Source organism: Oryzias latipes, chromosome 6, assembly GCF_053564925.1.
Source record: "Oryzias latipes strain Hd-rR chromosome 6, Olatipes_Hd-rR_3.1".
Taxonomy (NCBI): Eukaryota; Metazoa; Chordata; class Actinopteri; order Beloniformes; family Adrianichthyidae; genus Oryzias; species Oryzias latipes.
This window is the reverse complement of record NC_136242.1, coordinates 29,816,840-29,836,152: the sequence shown is the minus strand read 5'-3', so window position 1 is coordinate 29,836,152 and position 19,313 is coordinate 29,816,840. Positions and strand designations below refer to the sequence as shown.

Here is a 19,313-nt window from a genome sequence, read left to right as displayed (position 1 = left end):
TTGCTGTCACAGTTCAGCTGTTCTTCTAAAACACAGGAGGACCAGAAGGACAGCAGAGAAGTGTTTGGATGCTGCAGAGGTGAGCATCAGATTGATCATTCAGAGCGATAAACATCTGAAGTAGCAGTGAGATCTGACAGATGGACATGATGTGAGCCTCTGATCTGTGACCTTGAATCAGCTGCTGACCCTCTGACCTCTGATCAAACATCAGTGTGAATGGTAAGTGTTGTATACTTGAATAGAGATTTTCTACATTCCCCGAAGGCCCGAAGCGCTTTACAGTCACAGACCCGTTCACACACTGATGCCAAACACTGGCGCCAGCCTATAAGCACCAGAGTGAAGGTCGAACAAGCTGTGTTACTCACAGAGATGAAGTCCTGCAGCAAGAACACAACAACAAACTTAAATCACAAGCAGCCCAGCATTTAAAATCCAAAACTTTACCAGAGCCCAGAAAGTCTCAACCAGGTTCTGGTTCTGGTCAAGTGAGTTCACACGGACCTTTTTTAGAATGAGGCTGGGCTCCTGAGTGAGCAGGAGGCGCTGAGCAGCAGTGTTCCCCAGAGCTGAGCTCCTCAGCCAGTCCTTCTCCAGAGGGTCCAGCTGCACCCTGTGGAACAGAGACTGAGGGAGGGGGGACAGCCTGTCTGTTTCTGCAGACTCTTTTTACTCTGCTCTTCCTGTCCTCCAGAGAGATGGGGTCATGATTACATTAGTTGTGTTTACTGGCCAGCAGGGTTCTGTAGCCCCCCCCCCCTCAGGTCTATAATCAGAAGCCTGCAGGGCCGTTCTGCCTGTTTACCTGATACCTGCCTGTTAATTACACCGGCTGAACAAGCACAGAAGGGGGGCGTCCTTCAGCCTGACAGCACAGCGAGGCTTCCCGGGAACACAAAGACAAAATGTGCACACGACACACAAACAAGACGCACAATCTGTGAACACTGCATCAGTTTGTTTCTACGGCTGTAAAAAAAAAAAAAAAAAGACCACAAAAAGGCTTGATGTATTTTTTACGGTGCAGCTGAAGAAGTACCGTACATAACCTTCTGTTAGGATGAAGTCTCTGCAACAGTCTTCCTCACTTATCTGACTTACAAACCTGACCAGACCTGACCAAAGGAAACGTGATGAAGATAGAAGTGTAGTGAGGTTCAAAAAAGTACTTCCTTTAGACACTAGCATTCTAAAGTGGGGGTGTAACAATTATAGATTATTTGATAAATTTATGTTTGTTCCTAAAATCCAACCAGATTGAACTGTCTGAGGAAAGTTCTTAATCAAATTGACATAAACTATTAAGAAAAATTATTTCAAAATGAATATTATTGGAAGATACCATTTAGATTGAGGTACAGTAGGTTAATTTTACTATAACATAAAAACAAACATCACAGCAAAACACTAACATACAAAAAGAACACTTCCCTAAAAGTTGCACCAGTATAAATTAAAAATCCTCCTGGTTAAAGTGGGTTTTAGTCCACTTTGTTGTATAAGTTTCTGCTTGTGTTTCTGTGTGTGCTTGAACTCACCATGACAGATGAGGCCGCCACGCTGCTTGTGTCGTCTTCACTCTGCAGAAGAGCACAGCTCAGTTTTAGTCCTTTTTTTTTCTTTTTACTAAATGCAAATTTGTCATCTAATAAAAGAGATATTCTCAATGTGATTTACTGCAATTTTACTTTTGATGATCCTGATGATCCTGTTTATTTTCATATGCTGAAAAAATGAAGATTGCACAAGTTTAAACCTCACAATTGACAAGAAATTTATTACACATTTGGTGACAAACTTTAAAAATCAGGATTATTCTTATTTAAGATGTTGTTGAATTTTGAGCATCTTTATTTGTTTATTTGATTGTTGGTATTTCATGATTTGTGTTTCTGCTCTGAGCTACAGCTCTTCATGTCTCCAGATGTGATGGATGACATTTCCATGACGGTTCTTTTATCAAAGTTTGACAAAAACTGAGCCATTTTGGTGAGCATCATTCACCATCTCACCTATAATAAACCAAGGAATGCTTGATCATTGAACTCCAAATGGTTGCACATGTGCACAGATCCTCTGTGGGTCCAATCTTTAAAAAATCCCTATGAAGTAAGTTTCAATTTGAGCTCAGAACTTGGTTTATTAGTTTTTTATTTTGATTGTAACACTTTTTATGTTTCTTCTTTCCTTGTTAGTGTTTCTGTTTCACTTCTTGTTAGTTCTTGCCTGTTAATGAACACACATCAAGAGGAAAGTAAAGGAAGGATTGTGGGTAACGAGTGGCAGCTCATTCTAAAAGAAAAAAAACTGCGTCCATGTCCTTCATCTTCCTCAATTAGATTCAACATGGATTCAACAAGGTGACTGAGTGAGATCCAGAATCTGTGGGTTCCTGAGCACTCATTTTAAGGGGGAAAAAAGGGGTTCTCGACGCGTTCTCCCGTCCCCCCACGGTAGACCTCTGAGCTCCAGCTGGAGAAAGCTGTTATCGGGGCTGCAGCTCTTCTTCTCATTAACATATTAATTGATCTTTGCGACGACCCGGTTCTCATCAGCGGAAGCATTCAGAACCTCTTACACACAGATCTGCCTTTAATGACCTTCTTTGCGTTCAGGACAAGACAGCGGGCTGTCGGCGGCGAGCTCGGCCTCGTGTAATCTGCCACCTCATTTATTGCCGCCCCCGCCTCATTGTTCCATGTGAAAAAATAACATTTTGGAGCAGGCGGCGCCTTCTGTTCTGCAGCGTGGCCCTCGATAGTTGAGGCCCTCAGGGGTCAGCAGAGGTTGAGGGAAATATGATCACAGCATAGCCTCATTTAATAGCACCGTGTCCCCCCCCCCCCCCCCAACACACCACCACCACCACCTCTCCCTCCATACAGGGGGCATTTCTGTGTGATGATGGAGGTGAAGCATTGAGCTTAATCTGAACAAAGTGTAGCTCTTTTGTTCTGAAGTCTCAGCTTCACCCAGCCGGGCCAGGATTAATGAATCCCATAACAAAGTTGGTGAATGTCTGCATCCTCTGAGGTGATGAATTTCATCAGAACAGTGACCCGTTTGGACCAGCGTAAGCAGCCCAGCCATTTAAATTTTAGCTCATGTTCTGATAAAATCAGGAGCAGTCAGGAGCCACTTGGATCTTTTGTGTCCAAATGCTCTGAGAGTTCCAAAGAAGCTCTTTTTTCTACCTTTTAAAAATCTTCCCATCACTTTATTTCTTTCTCTATCACAAAAACTGTTAAATGAAAGACGGACAGAATTCACAGTTTTTTTTCAACACCCGAACGCCTCATGCCCAGATTCACTCTGATCTTTCTAAATTTTAGATGTCAATTTTAGATGCACGCTTGTCATTAACATTCAATGTGTCATTTTTTGTTCATAAGACTTATCTTTCAGATTTTTTTTGCCTCTTTATGTAAAATAAATTAAATAAAGCAGTCTAATAGAACATAAAAATGTAAAGAAAAAATCCTAAAAAAAAGAATCTTAAAAATCCCATAGTGGCATTTTTCATTATTACATAAACAAACAAGCAAATTTAAAATGAATTTAAAAATAATAAAACTTAATGGGAAAAAAACACATTTTTTGAAAAAGCATGTGTTGCCATTTTATTGTACAAACAACATTGAACCTGTACGCCTTTAAAGACAGCAGTTACTGCATTAGTGATGAAGAGTTGGTGACTCTTCATCACTAAATTCTCTGAAGGCCCACTCTGATGTGGCAATTTTTGGTGTTTTTTACATGTTCTTTAGACATTTTTCTGACGTTGGAGGACATATATTAAGGAAATTGAGTTCTTTCTTTAAATTGTTGTGAATCATTAGCAAACAAAAAATGCAGTTTGCAATGCCATTCAGTTCTGATGCATTCACTTGTAAACAATTAAATCGATATACCTCTTTGTTTTTGTCTGAGCTGGCATCTGGATCAGAACTTTTAGCTCCAACATAGTTCACTGTTTTTGTTTCACTGCTAACGTTAGGTGGGGGTGTGAGGGGCTGTAAGCCAGCAGGAGTGAGTGTAAACAGATGAATGATGGGAAATGGGGGCCGGCTTACTCCAAGCCAACAGTCTTGCTCACAACTCAGAGGCGGATTTCTTAATAAATTACTGCCGCTCTGCAGAAACTATGTCCTAGAAAATGACAGATTTTTACAATTTTGGCTAAAAATGGCGTAATCATCATAAAAAGACCACTGGGTTCGCTTTGAAAATAGATTAAAAGATGATTGGAGTGGGACTTTAAAGATCTCAACTCAGAAACTTTATAAAACGTAATTTTAGAAGCAGGTTTTGACCAAAGGCTGTGAGTTTTCTCTTCCCTGCAGGAACGTTCTCATCTGAGCAACTGGAAAAGAACCTGGCAGATTAAACATCATCTTTTGTTTGCAAGCTGGGAAGTGTGAGAGGAGGTGGAGTTCAAGCCTGAGGAGAGTTCACTTAGTCTGCACACTGTGATGTGGACAGGAGCACCAGCAGACGAGCCACTTTTCCTCTGCTCACCCTCCTGGAGTCGCTGGTCACAGAGAAGGAGTCGCTCCTGGGAGACAGCAGGTCAAAGCAGTTCATGTCGGCTCCATCACAGCCAAAGCTGGTGGAGCTGATGACCAGGTCTGCAGGTCTGTGAGTTTTCCGAGAAGCTGCTGCAGCAGCAGGCGCAGCTCCAAGGGACTGAAACACAAAGCAGGTGTTGACGTTTAAAGCTTCACGGGATTCTCCAAGAGACACAGGAAGTAGGGATGTAAAAGATGTGGATACGTATAAAAAATTGATTTAGTTATGAGAGGAACACAAGTATTAAATGAAAAACCCCAGATATGAACAGTCAGTTTGTCTTTTTGTTGCATCTCTACTGTCTTTGTCTTTTTATGTACATATGATGCAAACAAAAAGAGGTCCAATCACACGCTTGCTTCTAACAAGGCGGGTCAGTTCCAATTGGGTGAAGGTGAACCACAGTGAGGGATGCGTGTTGTGTGCACTACATTTATATTAAAACCTTTTTGTCACAACTCTGCAAACAATACCTGAATAAATTGAATCACCACACCCTCTTTTACCACAAAGAACAAACCAGTCTAAAAGGCCCAAAATGCCAGTTTTTTTATGTTTGAAGCAGGGATATCAAAGAGTTTTTGTTTTGTTGCTTAAAATAAAAGGTACGTTTAAGAAGAAAATGAGTTTCTGTGTTAAAAGGCATTTTCATTTATAGTTTTAAAAAATTGACAATAAATATCTAGATTGAATACATTTAGGTTAAAGAATTGGACTGTATTGTAAGGCCACAACGTTTTAAAAATCTTTCATGTATCGATCTGTGGACCATGTATGGAGATGTGTGTCAAATCATGGGACGGGAAAAGACACACAACCTTAACAGGAAGTAATATCGGGTGCAGCTGTGATGCAAACTGACTTTTAACAAAGTGCTTGTCTTTTTCTGAGGTGCACCTGAGATTGTGGATGACTTAATGTACATGAGCAGTTTTGTCCTCTTCAAGGGGTTTCAAGAACGCGGATCTGTTACCAAGGATCTACTCGTGGCCTCAAACTTTTATTTTAGAATTCAGCGCTGTTGATTTTTTAATACAAAAGACTGAAATTTAGCATTGATATTTTAGGAAGAGCATTATTCTGGTTTCAGTTTGTTTGTTCATGAAAATGATGGGAGTTCCTCACACAGTGGAGTCAGCCGTGGTGACCCTCAGGGCTCTGTGCTTGGTCCAATCTTGTTAAGTATTTTCATGCCTTCATTAGGACAAATTATTATTCACAATTATTGTTATTAGTAGTAGTAGTTGTATTATTACTATCGGGGGGAAAAAAATCCTTTTTTTTTTTTTTTTGCTGGGCGGGCCACAAGCTCCTTGCTCTAAGCTTTCAGCAACATTGAAAAGAGGCGGGGTTGCTCCACGCCAACAGTTCTGCCCACAACTCGGGCAAATTTCTAATGAACTACTGCCGCTCCTAGAAAACTGCTAAAACTGCATCATCATAATTAAAAGACCACTGGAACACTTTTTAACTAGAGCAAAAGAGGATCAGAGTGGCTACTAAATAACGATAGTGTTACTTGATAAAGAAAAACGTTTGCAATAATTTCATTTAAATTAAATGTTGATAAAACAAATGATGTTGGTTGTTTCTTGTTCTTGCGTTTCATCAGTTAAGCTGGATTCATTTCAAATATTGCATCTAAGAGGAAGTTCAGAGACAACATGGACCTGCAGAGGTGTCTGAGAACAACATCATTGGAAGAATAAGAATTTGAATGTTTCCATTTTTTGAGCACAGAGTTATCATTTAATTTGCAAATAAAAGCAGGTGAAGGGAAGAAAACTCATCTGAAACTGATCTGGTCTGATGTCTAGGACCTTCCCATGAATGTGGTGGAGCTGATGTGCAGAGGTGGCCTGTCTGCTGCACCACGCCATGGCGGGAAAAGCTGGACACAACAACAGGGATCATTCCCGATTTTCAGACGCGTTTCTCAGACAGGATCCAGATTAGCACATTAGAGAGTTCCAGCTTAACTAAATGTCTAAGCGAGGTTTTGTGGAGCCGTAAATGAAAGGAGGCGGGTGAAAAGTTTCTCCTTCAAACGGGCCTGTTTGGAACAATTACTGATTTCAGCTGACGACAGACAGCAGCAGACTCCTCACAGAGCTGTGACGGTCCTTTAAGTGCAGTCCCAGGAGGGCTTATTATCCCTCTGCAACACTGATAAAACACGTCACAGCTATCATTGTCATCTCGGCTAATTATTTCCAGAATTGCGTGACGGTCGCTGTAAACAGCCTTGACAGCAGTTTGTTCTTCAATCGCAAGTTTCAGTCCAGGCTGAATCACAGAGAGGCCTTGCTTTGAGGTGTTTTTGTGGTGAACGGTTCCTCAGTTTCTTCAAGGAGACATGAGACTGAGGTTGGGATGATGGTGGGGGTCGGTCCTGTGGATCACTGGTGAGCAGCCTCCGGTGCATGAAATGAAACCCAGTGACACCAAGCGGTTCGGGGTTCTTAGCAAAATGTATAAACCCGTCAGAAGATGAAGGTGAAGACAGAGTTGAGCCTCCTTGTGTTTGCAGACGTCAAAGTGAATGACTCCTCTGTGGATAAAAGGGAGCTGGGTGGGCCGCAATGACAGCAGCAAGGAGGCTCTGAGCTGCTGACAGCAGGTGAAGATACACCTTGATTTGATGGTTGATACCGTCGTGTTAAGAGTTGGTCTGTCAGTGGAGAGAAGCTGCTGTCAGGAGGCCTCAGATCCCACGTCAATAAAACAAACAACTGACAGAACAAAGATCCCCTCTCTGAGACAAGAAGCACGAGAACACATATTTAACTCTCTTATGAAGAAGGAGGGACCTTTAAACTAGACTGAAGACTGGGGCAACACACTCGTTAGGTCAGGCTTCGTATCCTCATACAGTCTTAGAGTTGTTATTAGATTTAACCAAAAGTCTTCCTGGAGCTGAACCAGGAAACTCAAACATAGCAGTCCCAAATAATAAAAAGGGAATGACCACAATTGTGCTTTGTGTTGCAAATATATTGGTGTCCTATAATCTGTTTCCTGAGAAGCCCTGGACTTGACATTCAAGACGTTTGTTTTGTTCCCTAAAATGGTATGTGGTAACAAATTAGCATTTTGTGACCATAAATTTGCATTTTAGTATCATCAGTTCCAACTGCCAGTATGTGTCCACAGAGTACCAATTTGTGCTATCAAAATACTAATTTGTGCCCATAAAGATAAGATAAGATAAGACAAGATAAGATAAGATAAGATAAGATAAGATAAGATAAGATAAGATAAGATAAGATAAGATAAGACAAAGCTTTATTGTCATTGTACAGTCACACTTGGTACAACAGTACAAAGAAATTGCCAATATGCCAATAAAATCCCAATATGTGCCCAAAAAGTACTACTTTGTGACCACAAAATATTGGCACAAAATACAAATTTGTGTGGGGGACGGACTGAGACGGTTGCTGTTATGGAGGTGAAAGGATGTTGATTGGGTGATGTTGCTGATGTGGGAGTTAAAAGATAGAAAACTGTCTTGGATGACACCTAACTTCTTCACTCTAGGCTCAGAGGTGACTGATATAAGTCGTTATAAAAATAAACTGGAGTATATAAATGGGACTTGAACCCACGACCATCCCGACTGATGAAGCCACTTGGATGAGAGGTGAAACGTTACAGGAAAAAACGGAAATCCAACTTCAAGACAACTTCACCTGAATAAATGAGAACTTTAACCGACCTTCTATTGTTAGGTTTAGAAAGCCTCACAACGGCATGAATTTTCAAAGAGTAAAATCACAACAGACTATAACACTTGACCTACATTTCCAAAGAGTAGAAGGTATCTGTGCTGCCATCTAGTGTTCCGTAGCTTCAATGGGGAACAATGAAGCTGTATGGATGGAGGCTGGTCTGCTGTGTCTCCACCAAGAGGACATGCAGCTTCCTTGGCAATAAAGAACATTTCAAACTATCAAAATGCTTTGTGTTGGACTTTATGAATTATAGGATAAGCTTTTGTGAAGTTTGTAAGTTAAAGGGCAACAGCTCAGACATGTGCTGTGAGAGCAGCTGCAGGACTCTGGACCAATGCTACCAAACAAACCAAACACCGCAAACAGGAAGTGGAGTCATCAACAGGGTTGGCATGACCACAACATTCTGATTTTGATGGGGCCACAGAGGCAGCCGACACATCTGTCTGTAAGTCTCTTGTTAGCATGTGATGAGGATGGTCCTGCAGGAACCCCACAAAGATCACAAACCGTGCTGCCTCCAGTCGTCCTGGCATCTTTCAGGACGGATGGTCCGTCATCTCTCATTGTTTACTTTCAGACGCATAAAAGTGCCATAAACTTGTGACGAACTCTGATTATCTGCAGGTCTCAGCTCTGCAAAGCTGGCAGCAGCAGAACAGTAAAGGCTTGCTCCAACTGAAGACGGAGGGTTAACCCTGATGAGGGGCCCCCGCAGCACCCCTCCCTAACTCATTCCCCACTCAGCACACATGAACAGAGGAGCCTAATCCTATTTGCATTCATATTAGTTCCCGTATCACCATCTGAGGACGGCTTGATTTGAATTCTTCTGAGGGCAAAACAGCTTCATGCATGATATCAGTATCTTCAAAACTCACAGTGCTGAAGAGGTGCAGAGGACGTTCATTTGGAGCTGCTTCAGCCCAGCGAGCAAGCACGCCCATCACAGACTCACACCTGCAAGTGCCCCACCTCCTCCTTCCCCTGAAGTGCATTCAGCAGCAACTACTGCAGGAGGGTTTTCACCGCGTCCTACAGCATCAAATCTACTGACCCTTTCAGTAGATTTGATGCTGTAGGACGCGGTGAAATCCACTGACCCTTTCAGAAACAGACCTGCACAACAGAGATCAGCCGAGTCTTTCATTCTAAAGTCACTTCTTTTTGACATACAAATACTATGGAAGGAAACCAATGATGAACAGAGATATGGTTACGCTAGACAAAAAAACTGAGAAAAGAACCAGTTCATGACCAGAAAAGGAGGTCAGTTACAGTGAGAAGATAAGAAAGTAGCTATAGAGGGACTTTAAAAGCCTTCAAAACTGATGATGAGAAGCTCTTTCACTGGTCTAACTCCAACCTAAAGCTAAAATACAGCGCGGTGAACAGCCACAGGGGCGGAGTCTCAAACATGTGCTCACAAAATCCAGAGCAGAAACTTAAATCCCTTTCATCTGTTGCTCTAAGGCCGCTCATTAGTTGATCACAAACTAATGCTAAAGACCCACTCCAATAAAAAATTGTGTTTTTAACATGTTCTAGTTGCATCTTTCTGATGATGGAGGAAATGTATAGAGAAAAGAAACTCAAAGGGTCTATATCATGCAAAATCAAGCATTTGAGCTTTTAGGTTAATTATAATGCACATTCCTCACGAAAGGAAACCCTCATGCATTTCTGAGTATTCCACTGAAAACCTGCACTCTGAGTACCAGCACCTCTCAACCCACAAATACGTGCGGGGTCTCAAATTGTGATGTAGACCAGTGAGAACAGCCTCTTCCAGGAAGAGCCTGTGCTGCCAGCAGCTCCCCCAGGCTAACATACACACTCTTTCTCAGCGCAGCTAGTGGTGACCGGCTTTCCTTTTTTATGCACAATTTGCACATACATCTTTGCAAAATTATGTTTGTTTTCGTGGACGAGACGCAGACACACTGCTGGGACTGACTCTAGGTTGACGTAATACAAAAAGGCTTATGAATAGCATCGTATAAGTCTTTTAAAATTGCATTTCTGAGTATTTCTTCAATTAAATCAGTGTGAATTAGAAGCAGACGGAAAAAATCCAGTTTGAAAAAGATCAATAGACAAATATCTGGCTCCCATCTGGATGGCTGGATAGTTCCAGAATGTCTGGAAGCTAGCAGGAGAGCGTGTAAATGAATAGCTCTCAGTCATGGGTGATGTGAAGGGGGGGTGGGTTCATTCCAACAGTCCCACCCACAACTCAGAGGCGAAATTATAATGAAATACTACTCTGCAGAAACTATGTCCCTGAAAATGACACAGGGTTTTGAAAACATTGCAAAATAATAATTAAAAGACATTTGGGAACACTTTGAAAATAGATCAAAGGACGATCGGAGTGGCTCTTTAAAAAGGCGTAAAAGTGGGGCCGTTACCCTTTTAATCAGAATCAGAATCAGAAATACTTTATTGATCCCACACGTGGGAAATTTGTTTGTCACCATAGCAAATGACAGCAGAGGGAAAAAAAAGACTTAGAATGTTATGAAAAAGACAAGAACAAAGAAAATGTAGCATAAATGCAAACATCAAGGTAGGATAATTTAAAAAGCTATTTAACTGGGAACAGCTGCTGAGGAAGTGAGCTGATTATTCTGAGAGTTGCTCAGAGCAGATCAGTTTCTTATTTCTGTCCTAAAGACAGACTAGTTTGCTCTCCAGGCCTCTAGTGGATATTTAGTGAACTGTCCTGGCTCTAGTTTCTTTGATTTTAAAACCAGCTTCAAACAGGAAGTCAAAATGATGTCCCTTTTTTTGGCATTAACTTCCCATCATGCCTGTCGTGGCTGGACTCACCTCCTCTGGCTCAGTGACGACCAGTGCCGGGAACCCACCTCCCGACTCCTCAGCTTCTCTCTGATTGGTTGCACAAGAGTTCAGGTTGGACCCTGAGAGAGGAGGTGTGTAAAGTTCAAGGGAGGTGAATAAAAAAAACATTTTTCTGTCAAAATAGCAAAGGAAGAGGAAGGCGAGCTGTGAAAAATGCAGGGGGAGCCACTGAGCCCGCAGTGAAACGTGGTGCTGATTTTAAAGTGAGCATTTTAAAGTCTGCAAATGTTAATTACCGTTGGTCAGTAAGGAAAAGCTCTTCTTAAATGTGTTTTTTTTTCAGGCTATCCTGATCAAACCACCAACGACTGTGATAACCTCTGAATCCACAGCTCCATGCTCCACCTCTGCTGCTCCTCATTTCTGTAGTCCTGATGGCGTCGCTGCATGAGCATGAGGCCTTTAGAAGTGATCTCACTTGAACCAACACTTCCTGTCCGAAAGTGTGTCTTTTTCTAACAGATCTGAACTGTTTTGACCAGATTTAGAGAGATCCTTATTTCTTCTGTGAAGGTGAATTTAACTCAAGTTATGTGCTTCTGTTAGTATCCACTAAACTGAAAGCATTGATCATTTGTGGTGTTTAAATTCTGAAACTGTATTTAAATGAAGACTGTTTATAGGTGGTAAATGGAGTGTGCTTTTATAGTGCTTTTCCACCTTTTCAGAAGGAACAACGCTTTACAGTCACAGTTTCATTTAGCCACGCACACATTTACACACTGATGTTGAATACTGGCTATAACCACCAGGATCCATGTGGGGTTCAGTGTGTTGCCCAAGGACACTTTGGCACATGGGTGGGAACTCAACCTGCTGTCTTCTAATCAGAGGTTGACCGCTATACCTCTGCACCCAGAAATCACATCTCAAACCTAAAGTGTTGAAAACCCCCAGGAGGTTGTCAGGGTTGGTTTTATGAAGCATAAATGAACTAAAAATTGGTTCAGAAGAACATCCACTCACCTCTGTCCACAGAGTCCTGGATCTGCTCCTCTTGATCCAGATCTTGGACCAGACATTGAGATGACATCTGTCCTCTTCGCCCATTATGATCCTCTGGATTTGGATCTTTCAGATGGACCTGCACGTCTAGACTCTGGTTTGACGGGGCCTGGAGCTGCTTGTTCACTAAGGTCTGCTGAGGAGAACCGTCCATCCTCGATCAGCAAATAAATACTGTATGTGAAAAGAAAAGAATAACAAAAGAAACTTCAGGTAAAAATAGAAACCGAGTACTTGATAATGAACAGCAAAAGGGTTTCAAACATTAACAGAAGATCAATAAAGTACTATTCATATGTGCAGATACCTGAACCTTTGTTTGAGTCCAAAAACAATCAGATATACAGTTTCTGTGACATGACAGCAGCCACTCCATGCTGCATTCATTGCACCTCTGGAAAAAAAACTGCAGGGTTAATGTCCAGCCATGTCACTCTGATCTGGACCGCAGCAGCTCAGATGTGGATCAGCTGAAGGACAGCTGAGGGGCTGTGTCTGCTCTAACTCCATCTTGGATCTTCTGCTGCTGGAGGGGGATTAGGTACGTTCTGGACTTGTTGCATCTTCTCCTAGGTTTTTTTCTTGCATCCTCTGCAGATGAGAGAAGGTACAGAGATCCAAACAGCAGCAGCTTCATCTGAAGCTGTCTCTTCCTTCTCAGAGGGGTCCCAAGGGGGGTAATTATGTCTGAGCGCCGGGAACAAAGAGATCATTTCATGTCTGAATAATAACCATTAAGAAAAATGTGTTTTCCAATTAATTAAACACACTGTTGTTAAGTAACCTCTGCACATTTGCCCTGCAGGCAGGAGAGGGTGAGGTGGGGGTGTAAATGAGTGCTCCTTTCATGTCCCACAGAGAGTGTGGGGGCTGCAGCAGGGATGCACATTTCTTTGAATGTTCAGCCCTGTCTGTGTAAATTGCAAACAGAACTTTTTGATTTCATAAACGTGGACCTCAGAGTCCTTTCTGCCCTCTGCACCCAGAGAGGATGAAAGAGTCCAGAAAATGAGAATAAAAGAGCTGCGTTCACCTCTGCAAAGTGTTTATGAAGGCTGCAGAGAAGAACAAGAAGAGGCCTTTATTATTCTGCAGCACTCTTTCCTCCTTTTAGCTCAAGAGCAGCCTTCATGACTCGTGTTTCACTGGACCATGCATTGTATTTGAAACTGCAGTCACGTAGTGAGGATCCAACGCGGACTTTGGGGTTCATAGCCCATTTTCTTAAACTGGCTGTCCATCTTAAATTTGACATAAAACTTTGGGTTTGATAGCAAATTTGTCACAAGATTCAAAAAACTTCATCTTCTGGAAAAAGTCTTTTTATTTTTATTTTCTTATGTTCTCAAAATTTCGACTCATTTAGTCAGATTATTATAATGTACTTTACATCTGTACAAACAGTACACTACGAAATATTCATTTTTCTTATTCAAAAGTAGTCCCTTAACTTATGACTGTCTCAGAATTTACAATTAATTTACTGTCTTTGTAGTTTTCTTAGAAACAAAACATAAATTAAAAGTAAGCATATTTGGAGGAGCCATAACTAACTTTAGTCAATTTAGTCCATAAAAAAAAAAATTACTACATTAAATAAAAAGACAAAATAGAGTCAAAAACTGAGAACTTCATGCATCCTAATCAAAGCGGGTTAAAATGAACAAACACAGTCCATAACAAAAAACGAAGCACACTTATTAGGAACACAAACATGCAATAAAAATGTTTTGGTCAATGAAGGCTAACAGGAAACTTAGCAAATAAGTTTAAAATATATATATATATATATATATATATATATATATATATATATATTTTTTTTTTTTTCAAGGCTAGATGACTGATGGAGCAGAAAAAAGTTTTTTGGGTGGCTTTTAAAAAAATTGTTAATGGATTTGTTACGGAGACACTGAAGGGCAAATCACAAACAAATTTCTCGAAGTGAAAACATAAAGATATTAACGACAATTAGAAAAGCAAAACCAATAATAAAAAAACAACATTCCATTTTAGAAATCAAAAGAAAAACAAAAAAAATGAAACAAAATAAAAAGGAACAAAAGTTATTTCCATGAAACAAAAATGAAATGTTAACAAATGAAGCTTAATTACAAACTGGAAAAGGTACTATGGGACATTGATGATTGGATAATTGGCCAAATAGCCACTTTTTTTTATAATCAATTGATTCATATGTTAATATGTGTTATTGCATTAACATATAATAAACGTTTTATGATTTGTACAGAGCATATTCAGTATCACTTCCTGCCAAATAACTTTGGGTTGAAATGATGGACAAACGTCATCATCTAATTAGTGATTTCTCAAATTATGTCCGTTTTTTTTCTTTTTTTGATGGGGTTTCATAGTTTTAACATTTTATTTTGATTTTTTTTTTATGTTTCAATTTTATGTAGTTTAATTTGATCTGTTGCTTTCTTACCTGCAGAGATGGAAGTCCAGGAACCCCACGTCTTCAAATGCACCAAAAGGAGGCCCACCTGTTGGCTTCACCCTGAACACCTCACAGCCTCAGGAAGCTCGTTGACAGAAAAAAGGAGCTCCTTCCTGCTGGGAGGAAAAGCTCCTGCTCTGCTAATTATAGGAAGTACAAATCAGATTAAGAGCAAGAGCTTTGCTCCCTGGTCTGATCATCTCACTGCAGGTAACTTTACTTTGAAAGTTCTGCAGGTAGGTTTCTGCTGCATCATCAGACGGCAACATTCATGTCTTCAGAATAGATTTTTAGCTCATCATAAAAAGTCACAAAGATTTTAAAAAGCAGCTAAACCATAAAAAAAAGCACCTTACGAGTAAGGACAAACTGAAATGCATTAATATTATTTGCTCATTTTGGGTTATACGTTTCCAATCACCTGTTTCTCCTGTTAGTCATTTCGCTTTGCCTCGTCAAAATTATAGAAACAGATTCGGTCTGGTACCATCTCAACTTCTGTTGCCATCAGGACATCTGTGTCGGGCCACTCGTAAAGACCTAAGCTCATGAAAATTGTTTTTTTTGTGTTTTTAACACGTTCTTGTGGCAAATATAAAGAAAATCAAGCTTGAAATTGGAATTCTGAGTATTTCTTAGTATTCAAGCTATTGTGAATTGGAAGCACATGAACAAAAATGTTTGAAAAATGTTGTAGAAAATATGCTGGGCTGGTCACACGCCCCCTGCTCCGAACTCTCAGCAATGGGGAGGGAAAGGGGGGGCAGGTTGCTCCATGTCAACAGTCCCAAACACAATTCAGAAGTGAATTTCTAATGAACTCCTGCTGCTCCTGCTGTCGTAAACAACATTATTGTAGTGTTCCTTTCCCACACTGAGGCACTGAGACTTAAACTCTTTAAGTTACTTTTTTTTTTTTTTTTTGGGTGGGGTGGGGCAAATTCTTCAAGCCGCAGCGTCCGCTAAGAGAGAAATCTGACATTTGGAGCTACGGCACACCCAACCTCCTACAACCTACAGCATATATATATATATATATAGATAGATAGATAGATAGATAGATAGATAGATAGATAGATAGATAGATAGATAGATAGATAGATAGATAGATAGATAGATAGATAGATAGATAGATAGATAGATAGATAGATAGATAGATAGATAGATAGATAGATAGATAGATAGATAGATAGATAGATAGATAGATAGATAGATAGATAGATAGATAGATAGATAGATAGATAGATAGATAGATAGATAGATAGATAGATAGATAGATATAAAAAAAAATAACGCCCCTCTCACCCTCCGCGGGTGGTTTCTCCTCCAAGCTCGGGTCCTCTACCAGAGGCCTGGGAGCTTGAGGGTCCTGCGCAGTATCTTAGCTGTTCCTAGCACTGCGCTTTTCTGGACTGAGAGGTTTGAGGTCTTTCCAGGTGTCTGTTGTAGCCACTCCTCCAGCTTGGGGGTTACTGCCCCGAGTGCTCCAATTACCACAGGCACCACTGTCACCTTCACTTTCCAGGCTTTCTCCAGTTCTTCTCTGAGTCCCTGGTATTTCTCCAGTTTCTCACGTTCCTTCTTCCTGATGTTTCCATCGCTTGGCACTGCCACATCCACCACAACGGCTTTCCTCTGTTCTTTATCCACCACTACAATGTCTGGTTGGTCTGCTATTACCATCCTATCAGTCTGGATCTGGAAGTCCAACAGGATCTTTGCCCTCTCATTCTCTACCACCTTCGGAGGTGTTTCCCATTTTGACCTTGGGGTTTCCAGTCCATATTCTGCACACATGTTCCTGTATATTATTCCAGCCACTTGATTGTGGCGCTCCATGTATGCTTTACCTGCCAGCATCTTACACCCTGCAGTTATGTGCTGGATTGTTTCAGGCGCTTCTTTGCACAGCCTACACCTTGGGTCTTGTCTGGTGTGGTAGATCTGCTCAGGGCTTGTTCCTGAGCTGCCAGGATGAGCGCTTCAGTACTGTCCTGTAGGCCAGCCCTTTCTAGCCATTGGTAGGACTTCTTGATATCAGCCACTTCAGTTATGGTCCGGTGGTACATCCCATGCAGGGGTTTGTCCTCCCATGAGGATCTGTTTATATAAAAAAAAAAAAAAAAAAACTTGCCCCTTTCACCCTTTCGTGGGTGGTTTCTCACTCAAGCTCGGGTCCTCTACCAGAGGCCTGGGAACTTGAGGGTTCTGCGCAGTATCTTAGCTGTTCCTAGCACTGCGCTTTTCTGGATTGAGATGTCTGAGATCTTTCCAGGTATCTGTTGTAGCCACTCCTCCAGCTTGGGGGTTACTGCCCCGAGTGCTCCAATTACCACAGGCACCACTGTCACCTTCATTTTCCAGGCTTTCTCCAGTTCTTCTCTGAGTCCCTGGTATTTCTCCAGTTTCTCATGTTCCTTCTTCCTGATGTTCCCATCGCTTGGCACTGCCACATCCACCACAACGGCTTTCCTCTGTTCTTTATCCACCACTACAATGTCTGGTTGGTTCGCCATTACCATCCTATCAGTCTGGATCTGGAAGTCCCATAGGATTTTTGCCCTTTCATTCTCTACCACCTTCGGGGGTGTTTCCCATTTTGACCTTGGGGTTTCCAGTCCATATTCTGCACACATGTTCCTGTATATTATTCCAGCCACTTGATTGTGGCGCTCCATGTATGCTTTACCTGCCAGCATCTTACACCCTGCAGTTATGTGCTGGATTGTTTCAGGTGCCTCTTTGCACAGCCTACACCTTGGGTCTTGTCTGGTGTGGTAGATCTGAGCCTCTATTGCTCTGGTGCTCAGGGCTTGTTCCTGAGCTGCCAGGATGAGTGCCTCAGTGCTGTCCTGTAGGCCAGCCCTCTCTAGCCATTGGTAGGACTTCTTGATATCAGCCACTTCAGTTATGGTCCGGTGGTACATCCCATGCAGGGGTTTGTCCTCCCATGAGGATCTGTCCTCCAGCACTGTATCCTCTGCTCTCCATTGCCTGAGACATTCACTGAGCACACTGTCAGTTGGGGCCTTGAGCTTGATGTACTCATGCATCTTGGATGTTTCATCCTGGATAGTGGCTTCTACGCTCACTAGTCCTCGGCCTCCTTCCTTGCGGCTAGCATACAGTCTCAGGGTGCTGGATTTGGGATGGAACCCTCCATGCATGGTGAGGAGCTTTCGTGTCTTAACATCCGTGGTCTGTACCTCTTCCTTTGGCCATCTTATTATTCCTGCAGGGTATCTGATAACTGGCAGTGCGTAGCTGTTTATTGCCCGGGTCTTATTTTTGCCATTGAGCTGGCTTCTCAGGACTTGCCTTACCCGTTGGAGGTATTTAGCTGTTGCAGCTTTCCTTGTTGCCTGCTCCAGGTTACCATTTGCCTGTGGAATTCCGAGGTACTTGTAACTGTCCTCGATGTCTGCTATTGTTCCTTCTGGGAGTGAGACCCCTCCTGTGTGGACTACCTTGCCTCTCTTTGTCACCATCCGGCTGCATTTCTCGAGCCCGAATGACATCCCAATGTCAGTACTGTAGATCCTGGTGGTGTGGATCAGGGAGTCAATGTCACGCTCGCTCTTAGCATATAGCTTGATGTCATCCATGTAGAGGAGGTGACTGATGTTGGCCCCATTTCTGAATCGGTATCCATAGCCAGTCTTGTTGATTATTTGGCTGAGGGGGTTCAGACCTATGCAGAACAGCAGTGGGGACAGAGCATCACCTTGGTATATCCCACATTTGATGGACACTTGTGCAAGTGGCTTCCCATTGGCTTCAAGGGTGGTTTTCCACAGCTTCATTGAGTTTCCTATGAAGGCTCTTAGAGTCCTGTTTATGTTGTACAGCTCCAAGCATTCAGTGATCCACGTGTGTGGCATTGAGTCAGGCTGTGCACAGGTTGGTGTGTCGTGACTTGCAGTCTTGAGCGACTGTTCTGTCAACCAGGAGTTGGTGTTTCGCTCCTCTGGAGTCTCTACCAATGCCTTTCTGTGTGTTACTCATGAATTGATCCATGTGCCTATTTATCTTGGTTGCAATGATGCCTGACATGAGCTTCCATGTTGTGGAGAGACAGGTTATTGGCCGGTAGTTGGATGGGACTGCACCCTTTGAGGGATCCTTCTGGATCAGGATCGTTCGGCCTTCTGTTAGTCATTCGGGATGAGTCCCATCTCTTAGCAGCTGGTTCATTTGTGCTGCCAGGCGCTCGTGGAGTGCTGTGAGCTTCTTTAGCCAGTAGGCATGTATCATGTCAGGGCCCGGTGCTGTCCAGTTCTTCATACCTGAGACTCTTTCTTGGATGTCTGCCACTGTGATGGTTACTGGATTCTGTTCAGGGAGGTTGCTATGTTCTTCTCTCAGAGAGACCAGCCACTGGGCATTGCTGTTATGTGCTGTCTCTTTCTCCCATATACTTTTCCAGTACTGTTCAGTTTCTAGCCTTGGTGGGTCTGCTCGGCTGTTTTGACCCTGCCACTGAGCGTACACTTTCGCAGGTTGAGTTGCGAACAGCCTGTTTATCCGTCTGGCTTCATTGTCTCTTGTGTACCTCTTTAGGCGGCTGCTCAAGGCTAGGAGCCTTTGTTTGGCAGTTTCCAGTGCTTCAGGTATGGGCATCTGGCTGTATCTCTTAGGTACTTGCTTTCTCATTGTACCTCTTTGAGCCTCTGTCA

At 42.2% G+C, this 19,313-nt stretch overlaps 1 protein-coding gene across 2 annotated transcripts; it reads right to left on the bottom strand.

Annotated features, from left to right (window-relative positions):
• Positions 1 to 65: 65 nt before the first annotated feature.
• LOC105354260 (uncharacterized) lies at positions 66 to 14,750 on the bottom strand. 2 transcript variants are annotated; one of them, XM_023956003.2, is made up of 7 exons: positions 14,626 to 14,750; positions 12,138 to 12,350; positions 11,139 to 11,230; positions 4,522 to 4,689; positions 1,542 to 1,583; positions 508 to 630; positions 66 to 383 (listed from the first exon to the last, which is right to left on the bottom strand). In XM_023956003.2, the coding sequence occupies exons 2-7, from the start codon at positions 12,328 to 12,330 to the stop codon at positions 204 to 206; spliced, it is 798 nt and encodes a 265-aa protein (XP_023811771.2). In that variant the 5' UTR covers positions 12,331 to 12,350; positions 14,626 to 14,750; the 3' UTR covers positions 66 to 203. The 2 variants fall into 2 exon arrangements, with proteins under 2 accessions (XP_023811771.2, XP_023811772.2); XM_023956004.2 differs by lacking the exon at positions 14,626 to 14,750 and adding an exon at positions 12,484 to 12,620.
• Positions 14,751 to 19,313: the final 4,563 nt, after the last annotated feature.

Bases quoted from the DNA above. Each gene is read 5' to 3' on its own strand.
- LOC105354260 (XM_023956003.2), bottom strand. From the start codon at position 12,330: ATGGACGGTTCTCCTCAGCAGACCTTAGTGAACAAGCAGCTCCAGGCC. The intron at 4,690-11,138 runs GTGAGTCCAGCC...TTTGTGTTTCAG, and splicing joins TCGTCACTGAGCCAGAGGAG to TCCCTTGGAGCTGCGCCTGC. The intron at 384-507 runs GTCCGTGTGAAC...TTCTTGCTGCAG, and splicing joins CCAGCCTCATTCTAAAAAAG to GACTTCATCTCTGTGAGTAA.